Source organism: Phascolarctos cinereus, unplaced genomic scaffold (assembly GCF_003287225.1).
Source record: "Phascolarctos cinereus isolate Bilbo 61053 unplaced genomic scaffold, phaCin_HiC Scaffold_5;HRSCAF=322, whole genome shotgun sequence".
NCBI lineage: Eukaryota > Metazoa > Chordata > Mammalia > Diprotodontia > Phascolarctidae > Phascolarctos > Phascolarctos cinereus.
Window position 1 is genome coordinate 267,256,999 of NW_027555958.1, and position 25,420 is coordinate 267,282,418.

Genomic DNA, 25,420 nt, shown 5'->3' on the forward strand with positions numbered 1-25,420 from the left:
TTTAGATATAAAGGCTGATACTATAAGCAAACTGGGACAGCAAGAAATAATTTGCCTGTCAGATTTATGGAGAACAGAAGAATTTATGATGAAACAAAAGATAGAGAACATTATGAAATGCAAAATGGAAAATTTGGATTACATTAAATTGAAAAGTTTTTGCACAAACAAAGTCAATGCAACCAAGATTAGGAGGGAAGAGAAAACTGGGAAAGAATGTTTACAACTAGTGTCTCTGCTAAGGGCCTCATTTCTAAAATATATAGAGAACTGGGTCAAATTTATAAGAATACAAGTCATTCCCCAATTGATAAATGATCAAGGATATGAACAGCAGATAAAGAAATTAAAACTACCTATAGTTATATGAAAAAATGCTCTAAATCACTACTGATTAGAGAAATGCAAATCAAAACAACTCTGAGGTACCATATCACTCCTATCATATTGGCTAACATGACAAAACAGTAAAGCTATGGGAAAATTGGAACACTAATGCATTGTTGGTGGAGTTGTAAACTGATCCAACTATTCTGGAGAGTAATTTGGAACTATGCCCAAAGGGCTATAAAACTGTGCATACCCTTTGACCCAGCAATACCATTTCTAGGTCTGTATCCCAAAGAGATCATACAAATGGGAAAAGGACCCACAGGTACAGAAATATTTCTAGCAGCTCTTTTTGTGGTGGCGAACAATTGGAAATTGAGGAGATGGCCATCAGTTGAGGATTGGCTGAACAAGTTGTGGTATATGAATGTAATGGAATACTATTTTGCTATAAGAAATGATAAGCAGGCAGACTTCAGAAAAACTTGGACTGATGCTGAGTGAAGTGAACAGAACCAGAAGAACATTGTACACAGCAACAGCCACAATGACTAACTTTGATAGCCTCATCTCTTAGCAATGCAAGGATCCAAGACAACTACAGAGGACTCATGATGGAAAATGCTGTCCACATTCCGAAAAAGAACTATGGAGTCTGAATGCAGATCAAAGCATATTATTTGCTCTCTTTTTTTGTTTCTTTTTTCTTGTGGTTTCTCTCATTGGTTCCAATTCTTCTTTAAAACATGACTAATGTGAAAATAGGGTCAATATGAATATATATGTAGAGCCTATATCAAATTGCATGCCATCTTGGGATGAGGGAAGGGGAGAGATGGAGAGAAAACTTGGAACTTAAAATCTTTATGGAAGTGAATGTTGAAAACTAAAAATAAATTAATTAATAAAAATAACAGTTGGCTATATATAGACATATAATAAAGAATTACTATCTATATTTCAATAAAAACCAGTTTATTAAAAAAAGAAAAGCACTTTTGCAAATGACATGTACAGTTTTTCAGTGACAGCAACCCTGATGGTTCTTACAGAAGAGTTCGGAGAAGGAAAGATCCATCTCTGGACCTGATATGCTACCGCATTCACTTTTTTATAGCCTGTTTTGTAGTCAACTCTCAGTTATCTCTGCATACAGGGAGGAATTTCTCCAATAGAGTAGTTGAGACTCCAGAGGATCCAGAGATTCCAGTTAGTCATCTTTCTAGAGACCCTTCTAGAGCCTGGGGAACAGATGGGAAGCTTGGTCAAAGGGATCTAAGGAATTGGGGACAGGGAGACATTTGGGAAGTTAGTCAAAGGCTTGAGTGGAATTTAGGTTTGTGGAGTTTAGATTAGTCTCTTGGCTAACAGGGAATGGAGGAGGAGAAGCACCAGACCTAGGAAGAGGATGCGATGGTTCACTCCCCAGAAATTTTCTCACTTTAGATGAAGGAGGAAGCAGTCACTATGTATTGCTGGCCAGAGGCCAGCTGGATGGACTGAGAGTTCAAATGCTCTTTGGCTAACAAGAAGACCTGGTGAGTGGGGGGAACGATAGAATAGTATCTTCCCTTCTAGCCACAAATACCTTCCTCTTTCAGATCACCTTCATATTTTCTCTCTCTCTACACACGCACACATGTGTGCATGCCCATATGTATAATATGCGCATATGTACACATAGGACCAATCTAGTAAGCTCATCACAGGGTGCCAGTCACCACCTGACACTTCAACCAACGGTGACTGATAAAGGCCACCAGGCACAGAGGGCTTGAGATCTGCCTTCATAGAGGGAGTATGCTCCTTCTAGATCTTTGAATTCCCCAAAAAAGGAAAATAAAGTGGAGGGGATCTGGAACCCTGACTAAAAGCAGTCATACCATGGATTGTAGTAGTTTCTGCCCAGAACCTCAAGTAAGTTACAAGGGTGTGAGAGTTTTGAAAGAGCAAGAAAAGACAATTTTGCTGTTGGAGTAAGCTGTTACAACATAGACAGACCCTAGTGCCCACTACTGAGGCCTAATGACATTAGAGCCAACTTAGGAAGAAGCCAAGATTCTCTAACGGATTCCTGAGATGGGATAGTGATTGGGATAGGCAGCAACTATTTTCTGGATGGATCAGTAGAGCTGGGGCACTGATAGGGAGAGCTGGGAGATTGCTATTATCATTTATGATCATGTTCATGATTACTTATCCTTTGTCATCTGTTGAGTTTACTTACAGGGACCCACTGTTCACTTCCCTTTGGCTCCACCCCCACCATATACACTTCTATACCCCAGGTTGGACTCACTTCTTACCTGTCGCTGTAAGCTGCTGCCGTTGCTGCTGGCTGAGCATATCTATAGGCTGCATAGCCCCCCTGCAGGGACAAGAAAGAGAGGAGAGAAAAGGCAGATGAGCGCAACAGGTCTCAGTCTGAAGAGGTCTGTCTGCTGAGAAAGGATAGGGCTAGAGAACGTACACATAGGACCAGCCCCCAAGCCCTCGGGGACCCAAGTTCATTGACATATTTAGGGCATTGAAAAACATTGGAAAATAGAGAAGACCTGGGAGGGGAAAGACTAGCCCTTGGTCTGTAAGGAATATTGCTCCTGATTTCCCTGCCCAGGTGGGACTAGGTTGCTAAACTGAAAAAGTCAAATACAATTTACTGGAGGAGAGAGGTTCTTCAGTGCCATGCCATGGATTCCTTTGGCATATTCTTTCTCAGAAAAATGTTTTTAAATGCATAAAATAAAGTGTATAGGAAAATTTAAAAAAATACAAAGGAAACCAATTATTGAAATATAGTTAACAAAATATCAATTTTTTAAAAAAAGTTTACAGACTCTCCTGAAATCTATCCATGGACCCCTTCAGTGTCTGGACTTTAGGTTAGGAACTTCCTTGTTTAGAGGGATAAAGAAGCCCTATGTCTCTCTAAGTCTTGGGGAAGGGCTCAGGGCAGATGGCATCAGATGGCCTCCAATGAGGTCCAAGCCTTATTCATCTTTTCTAAATCAAGATGGGTTGGTTCTCCCTGATAGGACAACACACAAGACCGTAAGTAGGTGGCACTGCTAAAGTGGGGTAAGGGTAGGAGGGGAATCTTGTAACAAAATTACAAGTTTCTAACCAATTGGAAGCAACAGGGGCAAAGAATCTTTATGAGGAATTTCTTTTTCTCCTGGAGATGCTGTGGAGTAAAGGGGTAGGGGACAAGGAAAAGGCACATTAGGGAGAAAAACAGAGAAGGTGGAAGTACAGCAAGTTGTGCTATCTACCTGTTGGGTTCTACACTTTTTGGGTGTACTGTCATGGTCCTCCACCATTAAGAGGTAAAGAGAGGCAATGCCATCAAAGCTGACATGATTAGGAATAGCAATCTGTTGTCTCATCTCTTCTCCTGCCCCACTCCTCCCCCTCCAACATATGGTCTTTCATTGGTGATGGTTGTCCTTTGTTCTATTTTATTTATTTATTATTTTTTCTTTCTTTTTTTTTTTTAATGTACTTTCTTCTAGAAGAAGACCAAAATGACACCACTATGTTGGGGTCAAGGCACAGTGTGTCCGACTGTGGCTGATCAGACCAACACAAGCTCAGAAGGCTCTACCACAGGTCGGGCACAAATAGTTCATTCTGTCTTTGATTCAGCAAAATCAATGTCATTTAGTTACTTTGCATTATTCCTACCCTGCCTTCCTAATATGCACAAATAGTTCAAATTAACTATAATGGGCCACAGGAAAACAAAGGCAGAGTTGATACCCTCTCTGTCTGTGTGTTCCCCAATTGCGCTGGGTCCTGGGATCATCTGAACTGTGGGAGACATCCCATTAGCTTAAGCACAGTTATGGGGGAAGTAGGGTTTTATCCCCTGAAATGAGTGGCTATGGGGGTGGGGCACACTTACATAAATCTCTGCGCCATAAAATCCATCCTGATACACGACCCTGGAAGCAAACGGACAAGAAAGTGGTGGGAACGCTGGAGAGGTGGGGTAGGCCGGCTCCGGTGTCTGCTGAGGAGGGAGGGGGCATGGTGCCAGCCCTGCCCATGGGACTGGCATTTTAACAAGCGTTTGCTCCAGTGCCCTGTTTTGGTATAACAATAGAGTAACACCCTTGCTATAGTGAGCAAATTTTTCCCCACAAGCCTAGGGGGCCTCTCAGCCCCAGTTTCATTTACTACCCCCACCCCCCCAACCATCCCCACCCTCATCCCGGGGAACTGTGATCCCCATTATGCATCAAAGGTCACTAGGACCCTGAGATGGATGGGGTTTGTCCTCCATTCCTCAGGGAGGCAGCTGGGGCAGAACCATAAATGGAACCCTGGTCTTCCAGTCCTGAGGATTCCTGGAATCTTCAACATACAGAGGGACATGAAAGATGCTCAGAGGTACCGCTAGTGTTATGGTCTGGTAGGTCTCTGACTAAATGCCTTGAGTGAACAATTTTAGAGAAGTTTCTGCATTGTTCATCATTCTATAGGGATAAAGACTAGATATGTGATATCTACTGGGTAAACTACCTCTACCAATACACGTCAGCACCTTTTGTGCAACTTAGGGTCTTAGAGAGTTGCTTAGGAAGCTGAGAGGGTAAGTGACGTGCCCAGGGTCCACATAACCTCTATGTGTCAGAGGTCTTCATGGCTCCAAGGCCAGCTCCCTATCTGCTAGTCCCATCTGGTCCCTTTAATATGACTAGGAAATTTTGAGACCAGAGGCAGTTTGATATGGTGGATAGGGCATTGGCCTTGAAGTTAGCATGACCTGAGCTCAAACTGGGCCTCAGACACTCCCTGTGCCTCTGTTTACTCATCTGTAAAGTGAAGCAGTTGTTGGATTCAGTGGACTCTAGGTCTCTTCCAGTTCTCAATCTATGATTCTGTGATCCTAGTTCATAATTTCCCAAAATGTTTCTCAAGCAATTTATACTTTCTTTTTTCCCCCCCAAGTTGACCAGCCCCCTTTGCCTCCTCTGGACTTCTCAGATTTCTGTCCCCGTTCCTTGGCCCCATTCCTTCTCCATCTCCCTGCACCTGGAATGTCCCAAACTGTTCTCTGTGCCCACACAAGCCACCAGGAACTCCCCATCCTAGGTACTCACGCGCCATATGTTGGAATGGGGGGAGGAGGTGGTGCAGCCCGGAATGTGTTATAGACAGCCCGTCCCCGACCTCGTAAGTGTGCCCCTCGGTATGCTACTGCTGTGCCTGTTGTGGGGTATGGGAATCCTGTCACTGCAGAGAAAGAGGAAGAGAAAAGCAGAGTCACCCCATTGAGTCACCCAACAGAAAAAAAGAAATGAGGGTCAGGCAAAGGAGGTCAATTAACCTTTTACCTGAAAGGACGCAGGAAAGGAAAGGAAGCATTTATCGCTGATCCCCTGATGCTCCCTGTTCAGTCTCAAAAGCAGGAGCAGGGGCCCCAGTAATATTTCCTCTTCTTCCTTCCTGGCCCTGAGTCATGGGGCATTGCCCTATAAGTTACCTTGAGGCTAATGATAGCTAAACAATAGCCACTCCTTTGTTGGGGTGGGATTGTTATATGTGTCTGGGACAGCCTTCTCCTAGGATCCTGTCATTTCTCCTCTCCCCTTGCTCAGGTCTCAAAAACAACACGTGCTTCCCTTTCCCCACACTTTACCTGCATAGAATTCGGGTCCATACACAGCACCCACCACGGGGTTTAGCTTCCAGCCTGGGACAGAAATAAAGAGGGACAGTCATTATGTCGAGACCACTTAATCACCCCACTTCCCACCAAACTACCACGTCTCTCTGCTCTCTCTGAACTCTCTCCATATCCCAACCTACTCCCTTGGATTTGCGCTGCCCTAGAGCAGGGGACACCATGGGGAAGTGCTAAGTATTCCTGAAATGTTTCAAGCTGTAAGTTGGACATTTTAAAGGCGCTAGAGAAAGCAGGCCAGAAATACCATCTACAGATTGCATCCCCTGCCTCACCCAGGGGCAGCCAAATTAATGAAAGTCTGAGAAGAGAGCAATGGAACCTAAAAGGAACCTAAGTCTCAATTCCCCAATTTTTCCAGCTGAGCTATGCTATCATCACCACTGCTATTGATAGGAATAACAACAGGCCAGTCTCTCAGAGCTACTGCTAAGCCATCTGCGTTTGTTTATTCTCTTTGGCTGTTCTATATAAATAACTCCCCACTGTCTAACCTTGTGGGTTATTCCATCCAGGTCCCCCCATCCCCACCCCCCAAGCCCTGACCCCAGGCCTGCTCCTCTGTCAGTGGTTGTGTGCTCTGGGAATAAAACTCCTTTTAACATCAACCTAAGAAAAAAAGAATCATGAGGGTAAAACAACTACATGGTATCTGTATACTCCATCAGTTTTATTTATGTCACAACTTCCCTGGGTTAGAACGAACAGTTACACGTTGAATATACTTGGTATGTAATATCAATTAAATTAGGATGCTCCATGTCTATCCCTGAAACTACCATGGTCTTCTTTTTACTTCTGTTCTTGGTGATACGTCTGGTCTTTTGCCAGATGATATTTACTGATTTCTCCCCCTTCCCTTTTTCAAAGGAGCATCTTCTCTTGTGAGAGGAAGGGAAAAGGGAATCCAGGTGAGGTTGGAGGATAGGGAAAAAGGGTAGGTTAATGTCCCTAATGTCCTTGGGAATGGGGCAGAGAAGGAATGAGAGCAAAGAGTTGAAATTCCCTATTATGAATATATCACACCTCTTAATGACAACGTCGTGATTTTTCTGTAATTCATCATCTATTTACTTCCAACACAGTTCTCTATAATGCACTTCTATTGCAGGATCACAGATTTAAAGCCAGAAAGGTCATCTGAAAATTTAACCGATGAGGAATAGGGCAGTTAAGCAATTTGCCTCAATTTCATACAGGTAGTAAATGGGAGAGCTAGGATTTGAACTCATATATCCTCTGACTCCAAGTTCTGTGCTTTTTTAAATTACAGGATGCTCATAGATTACTCAAAATTTTGAAATATATGTGTAGAATATGGGCTGATAACTAATAATAAAGAAAAAGGCAAGGTTTGGCTTTTTAAGAATAATGGGAGCAACTTTAAAGCCCAGGATAAACTAAGGCTTATAACGAATATTAAGGACAACAAAAGTTTCTATTTTAGTTATGTAGGTGGCAGGACAAATAGAAAGATTTTTAAAAAGCAAAGGGCCAATGCCTGTGGGGTAGATTTCCTTCTATTCCTGGCAAAAGTAGATTGCTTTTCCTAATTATGTGAAAGTGAGCTTAACTTTGATTCTTGGGAAAATTCTAGAAAAGATCATTACAGAGATGGCTGGAGAACAGCTAGAAAGGCAAGCAGTAATTCCAAAGAGATAATCTGGCTTCATCACGAGCAAGTCATACCAGTCTTTCTTTTGTTTTTGACAGGATTGCTAAATCAAATGAAGGGAATGCTATGGATATAGTTTATGTAGAGTTTAGCTAAACTTTATTTTATTTTTCAATTAATTAATTAATTAATTAATTTTTAGCTTTCAACATTCACTTTTTTTTTTTTTAACAAGGAAGAAACTTTATTAATGGCCTGGGAAGTCTGGGTGGGGGCACATGTGTCAGACATTAACATTCACTCTTTTTTTTTTTTTTGCTTTTTTGGTCAGGCAATTGGGGTTAAGTGACTTGCCAAGGGTCACACAGCTACTAAGTGTCAAGTGTGTGAGGTCAAATTTGAACTCAGGTCCTTCTGACTCCAAGGCTGGAGCTCTATCCATTGTTCCACCTAGCTGTCCCCATTAACATTCACTTTTGATAAAGTATCTCAAACTGTTCTTGTGGGAAAGATGGGCAAGATTTGCATTAGCTAATATAATCAGATGGATAAAAAACTGATTGAATGAATGGCTGTGGTAGGAGATCTCCAGTGGAGTATCCCAGGGATCTATGCTGTTTCACATTTTTATGGATGACTTGGATAAGGTGATATTCTCATCAAATCTGTAGATATGACACAAAGCTGACAGGGCAGCTAGCGCAGTTGATGGCAGATTCCAAAAGGACCTTCATAGGTTAAAGCATTGGGTTGAAGTTGAATTTCAATAGGGATAAATGTAAAGCCTAATACTTCGATGTTAAAATCAACTTCACAAGGATAAGATGGGGAAGATATGGTTGGAAAGCTGTTGTGAAAAAGATCAGAAGGCTTCAGTGGACCTCAAGCTCAAAATGAATCAGCAATGTGATGTGGCAGCCAGAAAAGCTAAAGCCAACTTGGGCTTCGTTAAAGAGGGACAATGCTTCCAGGAACAAGGAGATGATAATCTGACTCATGTCAGACCTCATCCATTCTGGGTTCAGTTCTGGGTTCTCTGGTTTAAGAAGGACATTGATATGTTGGAGAGTGTCCAGAGGAGGGCAACTGGGATGGTGAATGGCCATGAGTCCAAGTCATAGTGGGATGTGTTGAAGACACTAGGCATATTTAACCTGGTAAAAGACAGACTTGGGGGCTATCTTTTGTATTTGACAGGCTAACAGGGGTGAGGAACCTGTGGCCTTGAGGCCACATGTGGTCCTCTAGGTCCTCAAGTGCAGCTCTTTGACTGAATCCAAACTTCACCACATGTGGCCTCAAGGCCACAGGTTCCCCACCCCTGCTAGAAAGTGGAAGAGGCATTAGACTTGTTTTGTTTGTCCCCAGAGAGCAGAACCAGGAGCACTAGCTGAAGTTGGACCTCGGTGTCAGGAAAAAATTCCTAACAATTGGAGCTGTCCAAAAATGCAATGGGTTCCCTTAAGGAGGAGTGTAACTCTTTCCTTGGAGGTCTTCAAGCAGAGGCAGGACATTGTAATGGGCACTCCTTTTGGTTATGAGTGGCTACTGAGGTCACTTCTACCTCTCAAATTCTGTGATTCTATTATCATGGGTAATGAAGAAAAGAGAATTACTCAGTTATTTTGCCTCTGTTCTCTCTGTCATGGAGTGATAATTATGAAATAAAAAGGGTTAACTGGGCATTCAGACCTAAGATAAGGGAGCTATAACGGAACACCTTAGCTGCTTTCAGGGAGTTCTGAGTCACCAAGCCAGAATGAACTTAAGGACATGATTGCTGAGACCCTGTTGGGATTTGATACTTTATACTAATGAGATCTCCATCAACTCACATAATGTTTCTGGGCCTCACTTTCCCAACTGGTAAAAATGAGGAAATTGAACTAGATGCCTCTAAGGTCCCTTGTAGGTATAAATCTGTCAACAGTCATGGAGCATGTGGAGTACCACAGCACTGAAGATAGGCAAATGTATCGGTTTTCACAAAGAGAAAGAACACATTCTTTAGACTCTAGGCCACTGGGTTTGCCTTCAATTCCTGGAAATTTTTTCAGATTGTATCATTAAAGCATAGGCAATAAGCCCTTGGAAAAGGAAGGAATCATTATGAGCTAGCATGTGCTTTGAATGTCAGAATCAGAATTCATAAAGATCTCAACAGCCTAGAATAATGGGCTATCATTTGTTGTTACTATTATACCAATAGCTCACAATATGAATTATGGTTTATTTACTGAGTCCCTTCTTGCATCAACCTTGTGAGGTCAGCAGTGAGGATATTACTATTTCTATTTTACAGATGAGAAAGCTGAGGTTCAGAGACGTTAAGTAACCGGCACATGATAACAAAGCTACTGTAGTTATGCCACTTCAGTATCTTAGATTCTTTTTCTATAAAAGGGTAATAATTATAGCTGTATTAGCTAGTTCACAGTCTTGTCCTTAGTAAAGAGCTTCAGATATCTTAAAGCACTATATAAATGTAAGTCATTTTTATTTACAATCAAATAAGATAAAAATCAATGGAAAAAAATGTAAAGTTTTGTACTTGGATTCAAAATATGAACTATAAAATATATCATGGGAAGACAGATATCAATTCATGTAAAAAGGAACAGAAGCTTTTAAAAAGGGGCAGTAAGCTCCATTAAGCCAACATTGACTTGACAACCAAAAAATCCTAATGTGATTAGAGCTGCAATAATACAATTGTAATATACATACATAATGCTTAGAAAGAGGGAATAATCCTCAAACACTAGCTGTGTGATCCTGGGTAAGTCATTTAACCCTGATTGCCTCCAAAAAAAAAGAAAAGAAAAAGAAAAAGAAAGAAAGAAAGAAAGAAAGAAAGAAAGAAAGAAAGAAAGAAAGAAAGAAAGAAAGGGAATCATATTCACTGAAATCTGCCCTTGACAGACTAAATGTGGAGTATTCTGTTCTGTTTTGGGTAGAAGAACAGAAGAACTATGACAAGTCGGAATGTACCCAGGTGATCAAAATGTCGAGGGGACTTGAAATCATGACATATAAGAATGGGTTGAAAGAACTAGGAATGTTTAGCCTGCAGAAGCAAAGACTCAGGCAGGGACATAACAACCATTTTCTAGTGTTTGAAGGGCTGTCATAGGAGAGAAAAATTAGATTTACTTTGCTTGATCCCAGAGGACAGAACTAAGAGTATTAGGCAGTAGTTATAGAGAGGCAGATCTTGGCTAGATAGAAGGAAAAAACTTGCTCATAATTAGAGCTGTCCAGAAGCAGAATCGGCAGACTCTGGAGGTGGTAAGTTCCCCATTTCAAAATGAGGTTAGGTAATAACCCTCTGTGTATGTAATGTACAGATGGGGGCTCTTAAGGCTTGGGCTAGGCTGGATGACCTGTGAGGTTCCATTCAATTCTGAGATTCCATTTCATGATTCTATTAAATTAAAACTCCTTTGGAGTGGAAAATAAACTGAATTAATATGTGATCCAGCTTGATGGCTTCAGGGTGGGAAGAGTGGAGTGGTTCCCTGGGGTTACACAGCCTTTTGTATGTGTGTGTGTGTGTCCTCATGGTACAATCCTGGATTTCTACTCATCTATGCTTTAGCTCACCTAGCCTCCCTCTCTTTGGGACCCTGTACAACTCCAGAGATCCTTTGTCTTTTCAGCTCCTGAATGAGAAGGGGCCTCATTCCCTTGTCTGGATGGTAGGACTGGGGTTACAGGAGGAAAGCTGCCCAGAGCCTCTGGTAACAATGAAAAGACCTGATCTGGGTCTTCCTGATTGAAAGTTGAGAATTCTGTGAACTGAGCCAGGCTAGCTATCTTGTGAATTAGTGACCAGACTGGGAATAGAACCTGGCTCACTCTCAAGACTTCCAAACAAATAAACAAAAAAAAGCAAAAGACTTCCAAACCCAGGTCCTAGAAGGCAAACTGATCATAAGGAATTCATAAAGATTCCTCTGGAAAGAACATCTTGAACTTGATCATTATGACAAGTCCATCACTTTGTTACACTATAAGCCATATTCTCTAATGTCCATTTCTTCCAGCATCTTTTCATTTGCTAACACTGTAGGGTCCGAAACTTATTTCAAGAATACCTATCATTTTAATGGAAAAATCATAGGAAGTCAGAGTATTCTGATTAGAAAAAAATATTCTATCTCCTGGGAAAACTCTGCATGTCAAGAAAAACTTCTTAATGGAGGTACTAATCAATGGGAAAGGGAAGCTCAGTGGTGCAGAGGATAGACTAGAGTGTCAGGTCTGGAGTCAGGAAGATCAGAGTTCAAATATGGCACACACCAGCTGTGTGTGTGTGACCCTAGGTAAGTCACTTAACCCTAGTGCCTCAGTTTTATTATCTGTAAAATGAGCTGGAGAAGCAAATGGTAAGCCATTCCAGTTTCTTTGCCAAAAAAAAAAACAAAAACAAAAACAAAAATAATCAAGTCACGAAGAGTCAGACATGACTAAAACAACTGAAAAATCAACGGGAGGTAGTGTGGTAAGGTAGCTATAGTAACAGGAAGACCTGAGCTGAATCCCATCTCAGAGGCGTGGGCAAGTCACTTAAGCTCTGTGCCTCAGTGTCCTCATCTGTCAAATGGAGATAATAATAGTGCCTACCTTACAGGGTTGTTTGTGAGAACCAAATGAGATAATGTATGAAAGCACTTTAGAAATCTTAAGTTACTAGGTAAATGTGAGCTCTCATCACTCTTGTCACCAATGTAACAGGGCTAGCGGCATGGAGGTCAAATCTTGCCCTTTTCTCCACTTTCTCTCCCCTTCCCACACATTGTTTATTGGGAAGAGCCCTGAATGGGTGAAGGAGAAACTTGGCCTTTCCTGTCAGAGCTCTCATACAGCATTTCTGTTCTGTTTGGTGCCTTTCTTCTCTACCTATCGTTACTGCTCTGTACAAAATGTCTCTCAGGAGGCCATCTGTAAACCAGATGCTGAACACTGTATTAGAAAGAACCTTTGGATGATCCAGTCCAACTCAATGTTTTTACTGACCCCCAAACTGAGGTCCAGGAAGAAGGAGGGAGGGACTTACCCACAGATCCATAGCAGTTTAGTGACAGTGCCATGGCTAGAACTTATTTCTAGTCCATATATTAAACCAGCTTACATAGGCATTTTCCCAATTCTTACTCAAAAATAGGATTGCTTGCATTTTAAAGCCCATTCATTTGCTTTCATAGATAAATCTGGTCTTTTTTTTTTTTGAGTTTTGCTCTTGTAGATGAAGGCAAAAGTCACCCATGATGAGTAAAGTGACATGTGCTGCATCTTATCAGCAGAGTCTCCAGAGAACATAGTGCCTTCTACACTGGAATGGCATTAAAAGAAATCATATTCTAGGACATGCCAGTGAATAAATTTAGGTGAAGTTGTTACTGTTACAAGGGCATATGGTGACTTTTGTCTGACCTGATTGGTCTCAATCATTAAAAGCTCTGATTTAATCTTTCATGGATAGCCTGCCTTCTTTTTTTTTTTCTCCCAGAGTTTTAAAAACCTATTCAATTTCATCCAGAAACTAGATGAAAGCTGGAGAGCCCTCATGTGGTTAGTGAGCCACCTAATAATTTATTTTATTTTATTTTTATTTTTCCCCTTGTTGCATCTGTGATTTCATTAATGTGCGTACTACCTCTCACAGTGCACATTACAATCCATCTATGTCTGCCCATCCTATAATACTCTCGTCCACATCCTCCCATAAATTCTCCACAGAAGGAGTACAGAAAATACTGGGGGGGAGGGGTCTCCTGGACTCTTGACATTGTGTGGGTACTAATGGAGTGTGCATGGGTGTTCAGGAGGCAGTGTAACTGGACTCAGAGTGAGGGAGACCTGGGTTCAAATCCTGCATTACACATACACCATTCATGTGACTCTAGACAAATCATTTAACATCTCTAGGCCTCAATTTTCTCATCTGTAAAATAAGTAAGTTGGACTTGATGACATCTGTGGTCTCTTCCAGTTCAAAATCTATAATCACACAATTCATCAATTAGCCCTTGCTCTCACTATCTTCCCCCCCCCCACTAGTGAGACAGTTCTGTGATGGTGTCTTTTATACTGCTTTTCCTCCATAATTCTTTGTTTGCAGTATTTTATAGCCTACTCACACCTACCAGATGCTTATTCATTGCTCTTTGTGTGATGCTTAAATTCCTTATTTTTGAGAAACTATAAGGGACGTGGTGTGGTATCCTTAAACTGCAAATATCTAATCCTGACCCAAATCCACATTTCCCCTAGAATTCCTAACACCTTCACCTAAGCCAATCCAATCATCATCAGATCAGCAGAATTTGAAATGGTTGGAGACACAACTGTTCTCTCCTACAGTCACAGAGAAATTGATTCAACAGTCACATGGCACACCCCTGAATGTGCCTTAGCAACTGAATCCTTAGCATTAAGTTTTGTTGATCACAGGGGGATTTGGTGAGAATGTGTGTACAGCAAGCTGTCAGCACCACAAACCTAAACCAAACAAAACCTTACATCCTGTTGACTTGCCTGTAACTAGCCCAGATTATTAGCTACTTGGTGGGTGAAGAAACTAAAGGGATATCTAACAGCATTGGTATTTTAGAGGGTGCCAACCTTGATAGGAGACAACAATGTGGTAGGGGAGCCAAAACACCTAGTGTGGGCTTAGTTCACACTAACTCAAGTACACCTTCCAGAAATAAGCAGGGGACAGTCCCATTGTTTTCTACCTCAGGCAGGCCACCTCTACAATACTTCTGCTCAGTTCTTGGGGCTACAGTTTAACAAGACTATTAAATAGAGTTGGACTTGTTAAACTTTTTCCACTCTCGACTCCTTTTCTCATCAGTGTTTGTTGGTATTGAATGGCTGGAGGGCATGTGTGGTGCAAAGTACGCATGCTTTGTGTTCAGAACCAAAGCTGCGGTGAAATTTCAGGATGCTGCAACATGGGTAAGTGCCGCCAGAAACACCTCAGATTCATTACGAGTTTGATTTTTAATTAATTTTTGGTCGTTGTGTGTTCAGAAATCTTTTACTGTTGCCAAATTTTTCACAACTCCATATGGGATCATGACCTACAGTTTAAGAAGTGCTGCATTAGAGGGTGGAGCCAAGATGGCAGAGTAAAAGCAGTGATTTGCCTGAGCTCTCCCCCAAACCCCTTCAAATACCTATAAAAATGGCTCTAAACAAATTCTAGAGCAGCAGAACCCACAAAAAGAGAGATTGAAACAAATTTCCAGTCCAAGACAACCTGGATGGTTGATTAGAAAGGTCTATTATGCTGGGCTGGGAAAGGAATGAAGCTCAGCTTGGGCGTGCAGGCAAAAACCAGTCCTCAGCGAACCTGAAGCAGGCCTCAGGGGACTGAATAATGGGCAGCTGTGCAGGTTTCCAGACTTCTCAACCCACAAATGCCAAAGACAACTGAGAAGGTCAGTAGGAAAAGTCTGTGACCATGGTGAGACAGAAGCTCGGTACGAGCCCTGGTGCCCACAGCTGCTTCCAGAGCTTGGCCCACAGACTGAGGGGGAATCGAGTGGCTGATCAGAGGGGGATTGCAGGGATCTCTTTGCTGGTGCTGAGGCAGGAATCTCTTGTTTTGCCTGTGCATGGGTCTGGGTGACAGTTCTGGGTTGCAGTCCTGGGGCAAGGAGGAGTGCTGGTGTGGTTGAGCTTATAGTGGCAGTAAAAAAGGAATCCTTCTAATAGTTCCAAGGTAGAAAAGAGTGCTTGTGGTCACTCACAGACCAGAGCACAGGCCAGGAAAGGACTAAACACCTTGCCCCTTATCATACATACCACCTTGGAAGAAAATTTACAGGTCCCTAGAAGTATCTCTGAAAACAGCTGCACAAAACCCCCAAAGCTTGGGACAGTACATTCTCCACATTGGAAGCAGACCTGTACCTTAACAAAGAGTTTAAAAATCAAGTAGTTGGCTGGGATCACGAACAAACTGCGCAAAAAAAGTCAGACCATAGAATCTTACTTTGGTGACAAAGAAGATCAAAACATACAACCAGAAGAAGACAACAAAGTCAAAGCTCCTACATCCCAAGGCCTCCAAGAAAAATACAAATCAGTCCCAGGCCACGAAAGAGGTCAAAAAGGATTTTGAGAAGCAAATAAGAGAAGTAGAGGAAAAACTGGGAAGAGAAATGAGAGGATCAAGAAAATCATGAAAAACAGATCAACAGCTTGCTAAAGGAGACCCAAAAAAATACTGAAGAAAATAACACCTTAAAAAATAGCCTAACCCAAATGGCAAATGAGGTCCAAAAAGCTGAGGAGAAGAATGCCCTAAAAAGCAAATTGTCCAAATGGAAAGGAAGTCCAAAAGATTACTGAAGAAAATACTTCCTTAAAAATTAGAATAGAGCAATTGGAAGCTAGTGACTTTGAGAAATCAAGACATTGTAAAACAAATCCAAAAGAATGAAAAATTAGAAAAAATGTGAAATATCTCATTGGAAAAACAACTGACCTGGAAAATAGATCCAGGAGAGAGAATTTAAAAATTATTGGACTATCTGAAAGTCATGATCAAAAAAAGAGCCTAGACATTATCTTTCAAGAAATTGTCAAGGAAAACTGCCCTGATATTTTAGAACCAGAGGGCAAAATAGAAATGGAAAGAATCCACCAATCACTTCCTGAAAGAGTTCCCCAAAGGAAAACTCCTAGGAATATTGCAGCCAAATTCCAGAGTTCCCAGGTAAAGGAGAAAATATTGCAAGCAGCCAGAAAGAAACAATTCAAGTATTGTGGAAACACAGTCAGGATAACACAAGTTTTAGCAATTTCTACCTTAAGGGACCATAGGGCTTGGAATACAATATTCCAGAGATCAAAGGAGATAGGATCATAGCCAAGAAACACATACCTAGCAAAACTGAGTATAATCCTTCAGGGGAAAAAATGGATATTTAGTGAAATAGAGGACTTTCAAGCATTCTTGATGAAAAGACCAGAGCTGAATAGAAAATTCAACTTTCAAATACAAGACTCAAGAGAAGCATGAAGAGGTAAACAGGAAAGAGAAATCATAAGGGACTTATTAAGGTTGAACTGTTTAAATTCCTGCATGAAAAGCTGATATTTGTAACTCATGAGACCTTTGTCAGTATTAGGGTAGTTGGAGGGAAAAAATTATATGTAGATAGATAGATGGATAGAGGGCACAGACTGAGTTGAAAATGAAGGGGTGATATCTGGAGAATAAAATTAAGGATTGAAAAAGGATTATACTGGGAGAAGGAGAAAGGGAGAGGTAGGATGGGGTAAATTATCTCACATAAAACAGACAAGAAAAGGCTTTTACATTGGAGGGGAAATGGTGGAAGGTTAGAGGGAATGAAGGAATATTATTCTCATCGGATTTGGCTTAAGGAGGGAATAACGTACACAATTAGGTACGGAAATCTATCTTACCCTACAGGAAAACAGGGGGTAAGGGGATAAGAGAGCAGGGGGATGATAGAGGGGGAGGGCAGATTGGGGGAGGGAGTAATCAGAAGCTAACACTTCTGAGGAGGGACAGCGTCAAAAGAGAGAATAGAATAAACGGGGGTGGGGGTGGGGTAGGATGAAAGGAAATATAGTTAGTTTTTCACAACATGACTACTATGGAAGTGTTTTACATGACTATACATGTATACCCTGTATCGAGTTGCTTGCCTTCTCAATGAGAGTGGGTGGGGAGGGAAGAAGAGAGAAAATTTGGAACCCAAAGTTTTAAAAACAAATGTTAAAAATTGTTTTCACATGCAACTGGGAAATAAGATATATAGGCAATGGGGTATAGAAATCTATCCTGCCCTACAGGAAAATAGAAGGGGAAGGGGATAAGAGAAGGGGGGGCAGAGATAGAAGGGAGCGCAGACTAGGGGAAGGGGTATTCAGAATGCACAATGTCCTGGGGTGCGGTGGGGGACAAGATAGGGAGAAAATTTGGAATTCAAAATCTTGAAGTGAATGTTGAAAACAATAAATAAATAAACAAACAAACAAACAAATAAATGAATTAATGAATGAATTAAGGGGAAAAAAGTGCTGCATTAGAGAACATCTGGGTAAGCGGAGAAGCATGACCCAGGATGTTATAGTCTATACCATATAAGGATAAATGGAAGGACCTAGGAATTTCTGTCCTGAAGAATAGAAGACTTGGGGTGTTTGTATATGTATGTGGAGTTATGATAGCTGTCTTCAAGTGTTTGAAGGCCTATGGAGGAGGGATTAGATTCATTGTTTGACTTCCGAGGGAAGAACTAGAGGCAATTGGTATAAGTTGCCAAGAGGCCAATTTAGATTTGATGTCAGGAAAAACTGTCTAACGATTAGAGTTATCCAAAAGGGGAATGAGCTGCCTTCTGAGACAGTATCATTGAGGTTCAGTTGTTTTTGACTCTTCTCGCCTGTTTGGAGTTTTCTTGGCAAAGATACTGGAGTGGTTTGCCATTTTACAGACAAGGAAAATGAGGCAAAAAGAGCTAAGTGATTTGCCCAGGGCCACAGAGTTAGTGTCTGAGGACAGATTTGAACTTACGAAGATAAGCCTCCCTCATTCCATACACAGCACTCCGCACACTGCACTACCTAGCTACCCCACAGCGCCACCTAGCTGCCTTGAGATAGTGAGTTCCCCCTAAATGCAGGTCTTCAAGTAGAAGCTGGAAATCCCCTATTGAGTACGTTTGTGGAGGGGATTTGCTTTCAGGTATAGGTTGAACTAGGTGGCATCTGAATGTCTTTTCTAACATGAAACCTGTCATCTCGATGCTCTCTTCAGGGATACAGGTCTTACTGGGTATGTGAAAAATATAACAGAAACAAAGCAAGGACTTCTGGGGTAGAATTAAGAAAGTCTAAGTACTCAGGTGACCTGCCTTGTCCAAAAGAATTATATTCAAAACAGGTTTCTTTAATTTAAAAAAATTCCTCTTTTTTGTTATAAAGATCAGGTGGGTAAATGGGGGGAAGTCTTTGACATCTGAGGAATCAGGTGATCTGATTTGACATGCAAATGCTAGCTTTGCAAATTAAATCATAGATGGCTCCATAACTTTGTCCTCAGCTTCCTTTTATTTCAGATAATTAATTTTAACACATGGGAGAAGTCTGGAGAGGACAGCTCAGACATTGCTTATTTCACCAGGCTCATAAGAATAAGTCACTTTGGGGGCTGTATCCAGGAAGTTTAGTCCTTTCATACACACACACACACACACACACACACACACACACACACACACACACACACACACACACACACACACACACACACAATCACTACCTTTTCAACTGTGAAAGACCCTGACCTATATCCTAAACCACCCTTTAGTGGAAAAGGTATTAGATTGGCAGTCAGGAAACCCAAGTACTGGTTTTCCAGCTCTGCCATGAACTTTAGCAAATTATTTAATTTATCTGGATCTCAACTTTCTCATCTGGAAAACGGACAACAAAATCTTCAGAATTCTGTTCAGTGCTGTGATCATGGTTTCTCCTCCAGAATGACACAGTGGGAAGAGAGTTGGTAAGGTGTCAGAAGACCTGGGTTCTAATCCCCGCTCTTCTGCTTAATATCTACGTGATGTTCGGCAAATAAGTCCATCTCTTTGGACCTCAGCTTCTTCATTTATAAAATGAGGCATTGAACTACTTGTTCTCAAGCTCTTTTTTCTCGCTATGCTGCTATGACTAAATACATGCAACTTCTTTCTTTCTTTTTTTATGCAACTTCTTTTAAGAAACATTGACAAAAATGTTACCAAAATAATATTGCAGAACAATCTAAGAATATATATATATATATATATATTTATATAGTACATACAAAATATATATCACATATAATATATACACAATTGTGTATATTTATTGTTATTTATAACAACATATATTTGGTTATAGTAATGAGGTTATATAGGTTACAGATAGAAGGAATCATATCTCCAAAACACCAGAGAGGATATAGAGAACAGATGGGAACAAAGGATCTATCCAAATAGTGGAAATCCCCCTATCATTCCTATAGTGTACCTTTAATGTCAATTTAATTATTCTTCCAGAATTCATCATCTACTTCCTCCTTCTGGGAATGTATATAGTCTATAAAATAGTCCTATTATAGAATCATAGGTTTAGAACTGGAAGGGATTTCAGATGTTATTTAATCTAATCCCCTCATTTTGTGGGTAAGAAAATGGAGACCTAGAGAGGTTAAATGACTTGCCCAGGGTCATTCAGCTAGCAAGAATTTAAAGCCAGATTTGAACTCAGGTCTACGCACCTCCAGACCCACTCTATCCACCTGCTGCCTCCAAGTCGCACAAGGAAACAAAATAAGAATTTGAACCTAGATCCCTTAACTCCAATTCCAATGCTCTTTCTACTATGTCACACTGCTTATGTAGTAATGCATTTATGATTCTATGGAAAATGGAAATTTACCTTAGATTAACTTCCCTTCAAATACATTTATACATGTGATACTATTTCATTTAAGTATTGTCCACTGTCTACACACGTTTGGGAAAATCCCCAGTGGCCCTGAAGTCTGCATAAGGACAGACAAATTGTGTTGGGCAAGAAGATTCCAGGTTCTCCTCAGATCTTATGGACTCTCTGATGACCCTCTTCCAGGCCTTATGAACCCTCTGATGACCCTCTTCCGTCCTGAAAAGGGAGAGCTCAGAAGACAATGTAGGCTAGACTGCTGTTTTATAGTCATGAAAATCATGTAGTAGTAGCTTCCCAACCTCATTCCCTGGAGCTGACCCAGAGCAGAATGGCCACCCCCCTACCTGGGCCTCCGTGCTCTCTGCCGCCTTACCATTTGTGTAGGGATTCGTGGTCTTCTTGTTGGTCATAACCCGCGCTGTGGCGTTATTTACCTGCCCAGAGAGAGAGAGAGAGGGTGGGCTGAGCGTTAGCACCCTCCCTTGGTCCCTTCTTGGACCCCATGAGCTGCCACTGCCTTCACTAAGAAGTCTTGAAGTCCAGGGAGTTGACTGAATAGCTGTAGACAGTCTCAGGAATAGGAGACAGAAGGAGGCATGGGGAGGCTTTAGCCTGTGCCAATATCCCATGCCCAATCCCATTCATCCAGACCCTCTTGCCAAAACTGTCCAGTCCCTGGTTCCCAGATTGTCATCTCCTCCCAGGCTCATGCAACCCTCTCCCTTCCCTGAATGTTAGTTAGCTCCTCAAATGCTCCTTGTTGGGACCTAAACCCTAGACCTGGGTGCTCTGGAAGTTGTTCCATCCTGCACATAGCCTCCCTACTCCATCTTCTAGCTCATAGATACCATGGCAGAGACAACTCAACTCAATTCAATTCAATAAACTAAAAGCCTAGTACCACATGTCTTTGCCATCAAGTTGGTATGCAGAGCCCTATAGGGGCTGGTGTGCAGACCTTCAGGCCAGCCAAAACCTCATACTTATGCTCCTCCCCTCATCTCCAGTCCCAATGTCCTGCTGAGGGGTCAGCTGGGTCCCCTTCCTTCCCCCCACTCTCCACACCTCCCTTCCAACAGCAGGTTATGCAAATTCATTTTTAGGCAAGATTCTCTGACAGTTTCTCGGCCCTCATTCCATTCATCTGCCTCTGCTATGGCTTTCCATAGGCTCATAAGTGAAAGCCCTCCCTAGGCCTCCCCATATTCCCTTGGTATTACTGCTTGCTCATCACAATGCTAGAGACTTCACTGCCTGTGATCAGCAACCAGAATCTACATCTGCTTTCTACATTAAATAGCTCTATAGAGGAATGGATGTATGCAGAGATGCACCCACCCCACCCATGTGGGCAGTGACCAGAACGACAGAGTAGGGGTGTCTCTCGGGAGCCCACAGAACCAGAGGGAAGCCATTTCCAGAAGGGCTGTGAAAGGGGAATGGCATGTGGGGGACAAGTGGTAGATGTGAAGGAAAGGGGTAGGGGGATCCCCAGGCCCTGGATGTTCTGTTCTGGTCCTGCCCAGCAGGCTGGAGAGGACATCTCCTAGAGGCCTGAGTTACGGGGCCAAGGAATCTAGGTAGGGTTTAGGAAAAAGGAGGGAAGCACATCTTTTAGGGAAAGTTGAGTGACAGCAGAGTGATCTACCACAAAGGAAGGATTATTGGATGGATTATGTGGGGGCATAAGTAGAGAATAACATGCAGAGGTGGAAAAATTAAAATCTGACCCTCCTACTCCCCCTACACAAGCACATACTTCACGAGTGCACTTTTAGTCCTTATTTATACAGCATTCCCTTTTGGCTTCTATCTTGCCTGACTCCTCCAATTTTTTGAGCCACAAATCTTCTTTTTTATCTTTCTTTCATTCTTTCCTTTCTGTTTTTCCCTTTCCAGCTGCCCTGACTCAAGCTCAGGGGCTTGGAGCCTCAACATTCCTCGGAGGCCGGCCTGACAAAGAGCCTGCGGATCCACAGTCAGTGGCACAGGCCAATACTTCTCAACACCAGATCTTTCCTAGTTGGGACTTTGTTTCCTTCCTAATGCAGAGCAGGATAGGATTTGAGAAGAGGAGGAGCAGTAGATGGGAACAACTTGGCTCTGCTAACTCAAACAAAATGAATCCATTCACTGCTCCTTCCTTGCTTGGTCCTTCTTGGCCTGGGCCCAGACCCTGTAATTCCTTCCCCCTACTACTGTGTCTAGTCACCAGCTCCCATGTTCCCCATTATTTTTAGCATCAGTACAGAAAACGAAATCAAATCAATCTGAATGACCAGCACCACACACAGAGGAAGCATGCATCCCGGGACCCGGCTCTCTGTGCCCCAAATCAGGGAGTGGGATGGGCGGTCTTTAGCAGTTCTCCCACCACCCCCATTCTGACAGCTTGTGCCAGCTTATGCATGTGCTCAGTGCCATACACTGATGCCATTTCAGCAAGGATTGGAAATTGGGGGGAAGAAGTGGAGAAGAAGGGAGCCACTGAGATTGTAAGAGGCTATAGGACATGGGAAAGGAGGAGGAGGAAGGGATAGAAGAACGCCAGAGAAGGAAACTGCCTTTGGGTGGTGAGAGATTCAGCAGAAGGTTGAAGGGCTGCCTGTGAAAGAGGCAGGGGATGAGGAGCAGGCAGCAGAGAGGTTCAGCTGAGCTCAGCCCTTCCTCTTAGATGCCATTCTATTCTGCCCCACCCAGTAACCAGTCAGTGGCCCTGAGGAGTTGGGGGGAGGTGGTATCAGAGGGTCAGCTGAGAAGACTCTAGCTCCAAACCTTCGCCCCCATCCCCAAGCCTGTCAAAGCCAAAATTTCCAGGGATTTTACCAGCTCAAGGCTGCCCCTTGGATCCTACTTCTGAAGCCAGTCTGGGAATGTCTCCTCTCTTACTTTAGGGAATAGAAAGGAGGAGGAAGAGACATTCCTGTTTGTTCCCAAAGAAGGGATGGAGGAGCATGGGACCAGAATGGAAACCATGACTAAACCAAGAAATTGGAGCACTGACTGGATTCCTTAGTCCCTCCCAAGCTCTCCCTTCTCTGCCACCCTTTAAACCAGGGGGAAAGAGCCTGGGGCAAAAAACATACAGCAGTCCTACTGTCTGCAGGGCCCTGCTAAAAGCAGCTGTGGGAAGATGAGAGGCTTAGGGGTGAGAGGGGGGACACAGAGAGACGGGTATAACGCAGAGAGGACATCCTTGCCCCTCATCACACTTATCTGAGCACCTCTATTTTCCGTCCCTCTACGATTGTCCCATTCAGCTTCTCTCGTGCTCGGTCAGCATCTGTGCTAGTTTCAAAAGTTACAAACCCAAATCCCTGTGAGCAGAGGAGAAGGACAGACATGGAAAGAAAGACACAGGATGAGAAAAAAGGAAAAAAAAAGGAAGGGGAGGCAGGGATGAGGGAAGAGGGAGAGGGTGACAGGGAGGGAGAAAGAAAGAGAGAGAAAGAGAGAGAAAGAGAGGGGGGTGAGTCAGGAGAGTTGATAGGAGAGACTCAGGCTGCTGAACTGCAGAAAAAGGTCTGGTTTTAGTGCCACCATCACACACAGGGAAGGCTAAGGGCACCAGGCTCTGGGTAGCAGCTGCAGAATTTGTCCTTCCTCAGCTGCCCCTCCTTGGTACCAAGGGTGGCCCACAAGAGGGGCAGAAGCTACCAGAGGGATATTAACCTGGTGAGGGGCTAGAGGTGCCTGCCTTGCCCCATCTTGGAAAGACGCTGGAGTGAGTGGAGGGAGGGGCAGAGGGTCTGAGGGCTGGGGGAGCTGAAGCCAGGGCTTCTGGTCAGAGCCCCCTGGGCTGGGCACCTCTCCCCGACCTCGACCCCAGAAGGTTCAGCCTTGCCCACTTTTCCAAGTCCCTCTTTCCCTTGCCAGCTTTAGATGGGTACCTCTGTGCATCAACCCCTGTGGATGAACCTTACCCATTCCCAACCCTGGTGCCCATGATGCCCAGGTAATCCCACCTCCAGTGAAAAGCTCCCCAAGCCAAAGCCAGGGACAGGCATGTGGGGACAGGATGCTGGTGGGGACAAGATGCTGGTTGATCCAACACTGAGGGTGGGGGAAGAGAGGTATAGTGGGAAAAAGGGGACACAAACAGAATAGCAGGAAGTGTTCCCAAGGGGTAGGCAGAGGTCCTGTCGCTTTTAGAAAGGAAGAAGCAGCAGCAACACAGACAGCTTGGGGGAAGGTGGGAAGAGGGGAGGGGGTTGCAGGAGGAGGAGGAGAAGGAGGAGGAGGTCAGGATTGCAGGGAAGAGGCAGGACAGGTGTGAGTCAGGAAGAGCAGGGAATACAAGCACCCGTGTTGCTCAGGGGTCCTCGGGCTCGAAGCTCTCCAGGAAGGAAACGCACATTTCACACGTTAGCCTGGCGGGACCGTTACAGCTGGGTTCGCTGTAATGATGGCGGCGTCTGGGCAGCACCCACCTTGGAGCCCCGTTCGTTAAAAATGATCTCCACGTCTAAAATTTTTCCGAATTGCTGGAGAGAGAGGAGAGAAGAGGGAACAAGTTGAGAAGGCTCCTCTTATCCTAGACACCTTTGAAGTGTTCACCCTGAAACCTCTGGGTCCTTGTTTGGATCAAAGAGGCAGGAGAAGTCCTTTTTTCTTTACTTTTTTTTGAACATTTTTTTTTGTTTTGTTTTTGGGTGAGGCAATTGAGGTTAAGCGACTTGCCCAGGGTCACAGTTAGTGTCAAGTGTCTAAGGTTATACTTGAACTCAGGTCCTCCTGACTCCAAAGCCGGAACTCTATTCACTGTGCCACCTAGCTGCCTAGAGAAGTCCTTTTTTCAAGTGAAATATTTCTTTACCTAGTAAACTGCTACCAGTTCTCATAATTCCTTTAACAGGAATAATACCTTTTGTTCTATAATTAGGGAGGCAATGTATGGGCATAATTCACACCAGGGACTCCTCTTACCTTGAGGACGTGCTACCAATCTGCAAGCAAGTCACTTTTTCCTTGCTTCTGTTGCCTAACAGGGCTAGGCTATAAAGAGTTGGTGGAGATCTCAGCTACAAAGCATTAAAGCCCTTACTCAATTATACTAAAATGTAAATGACTGATACCAGATTATTTCCTAGAAGAAGTTTATTCTTTTTACTACAGAATTTATTCTTGTATTTTATACAGCATATTAGAGACAGGGGTTGGATTACCTAGGCCGACCTGCTAGTCACTAGCAGAACCAGGGCTAGGACCCACATCTTCTTGTTACCACAGTTCAGTGCTTTTTAAAAGCACAAGTCTAGAGCTAGAAGGGGCTTCAGTGGTTACTTAGTCCAAGCTCATTATTT

General features: G+C 43.0%; 1 protein-coding gene across 21 annotated transcripts in view; it reads right to left on the bottom strand.

The window, feature by feature from the left end:
• RBFOX3 (RNA binding fox-1 homolog 3) overlaps positions 1 to 25,420 on the bottom strand; it is a 1,090,709-nt gene that overhangs the window by 9,317 nt on the left and 1,055,972 nt on the right. For 18 of the 21 annotated variants that reach the window (XM_021000828.2, XM_078155837.1, XM_078155842.1 and 15 more), the window contains 7 exons: positions 24,548 to 24,601; positions 23,342 to 23,434; positions 20,491 to 20,551; positions 5,975 to 6,028; positions 5,436 to 5,568; positions 4,235 to 4,415; positions 2,637 to 2,698 (listed from right to left, as the gene is read on the bottom strand). In XM_021000828.2, coding sequence (XP_020856487.1) covers positions 2,637 to 2,698; positions 4,235 to 4,415; positions 5,436 to 5,568; positions 5,975 to 6,028; positions 20,491 to 20,551; positions 23,342 to 23,434; positions 24,548 to 24,601 — 638 coding nt within the window. The remainder of the gene's footprint in view (positions 1 to 2,636; positions 2,699 to 4,234; positions 4,416 to 5,435; positions 5,569 to 5,974; positions 6,029 to 20,490; positions 20,552 to 23,341; positions 23,435 to 24,547; positions 24,602 to 25,420) is intronic. The other 3 variants (XM_021000838.2, XM_021000830.2, XM_078155843.1) reach the window with 3 other exon arrangements.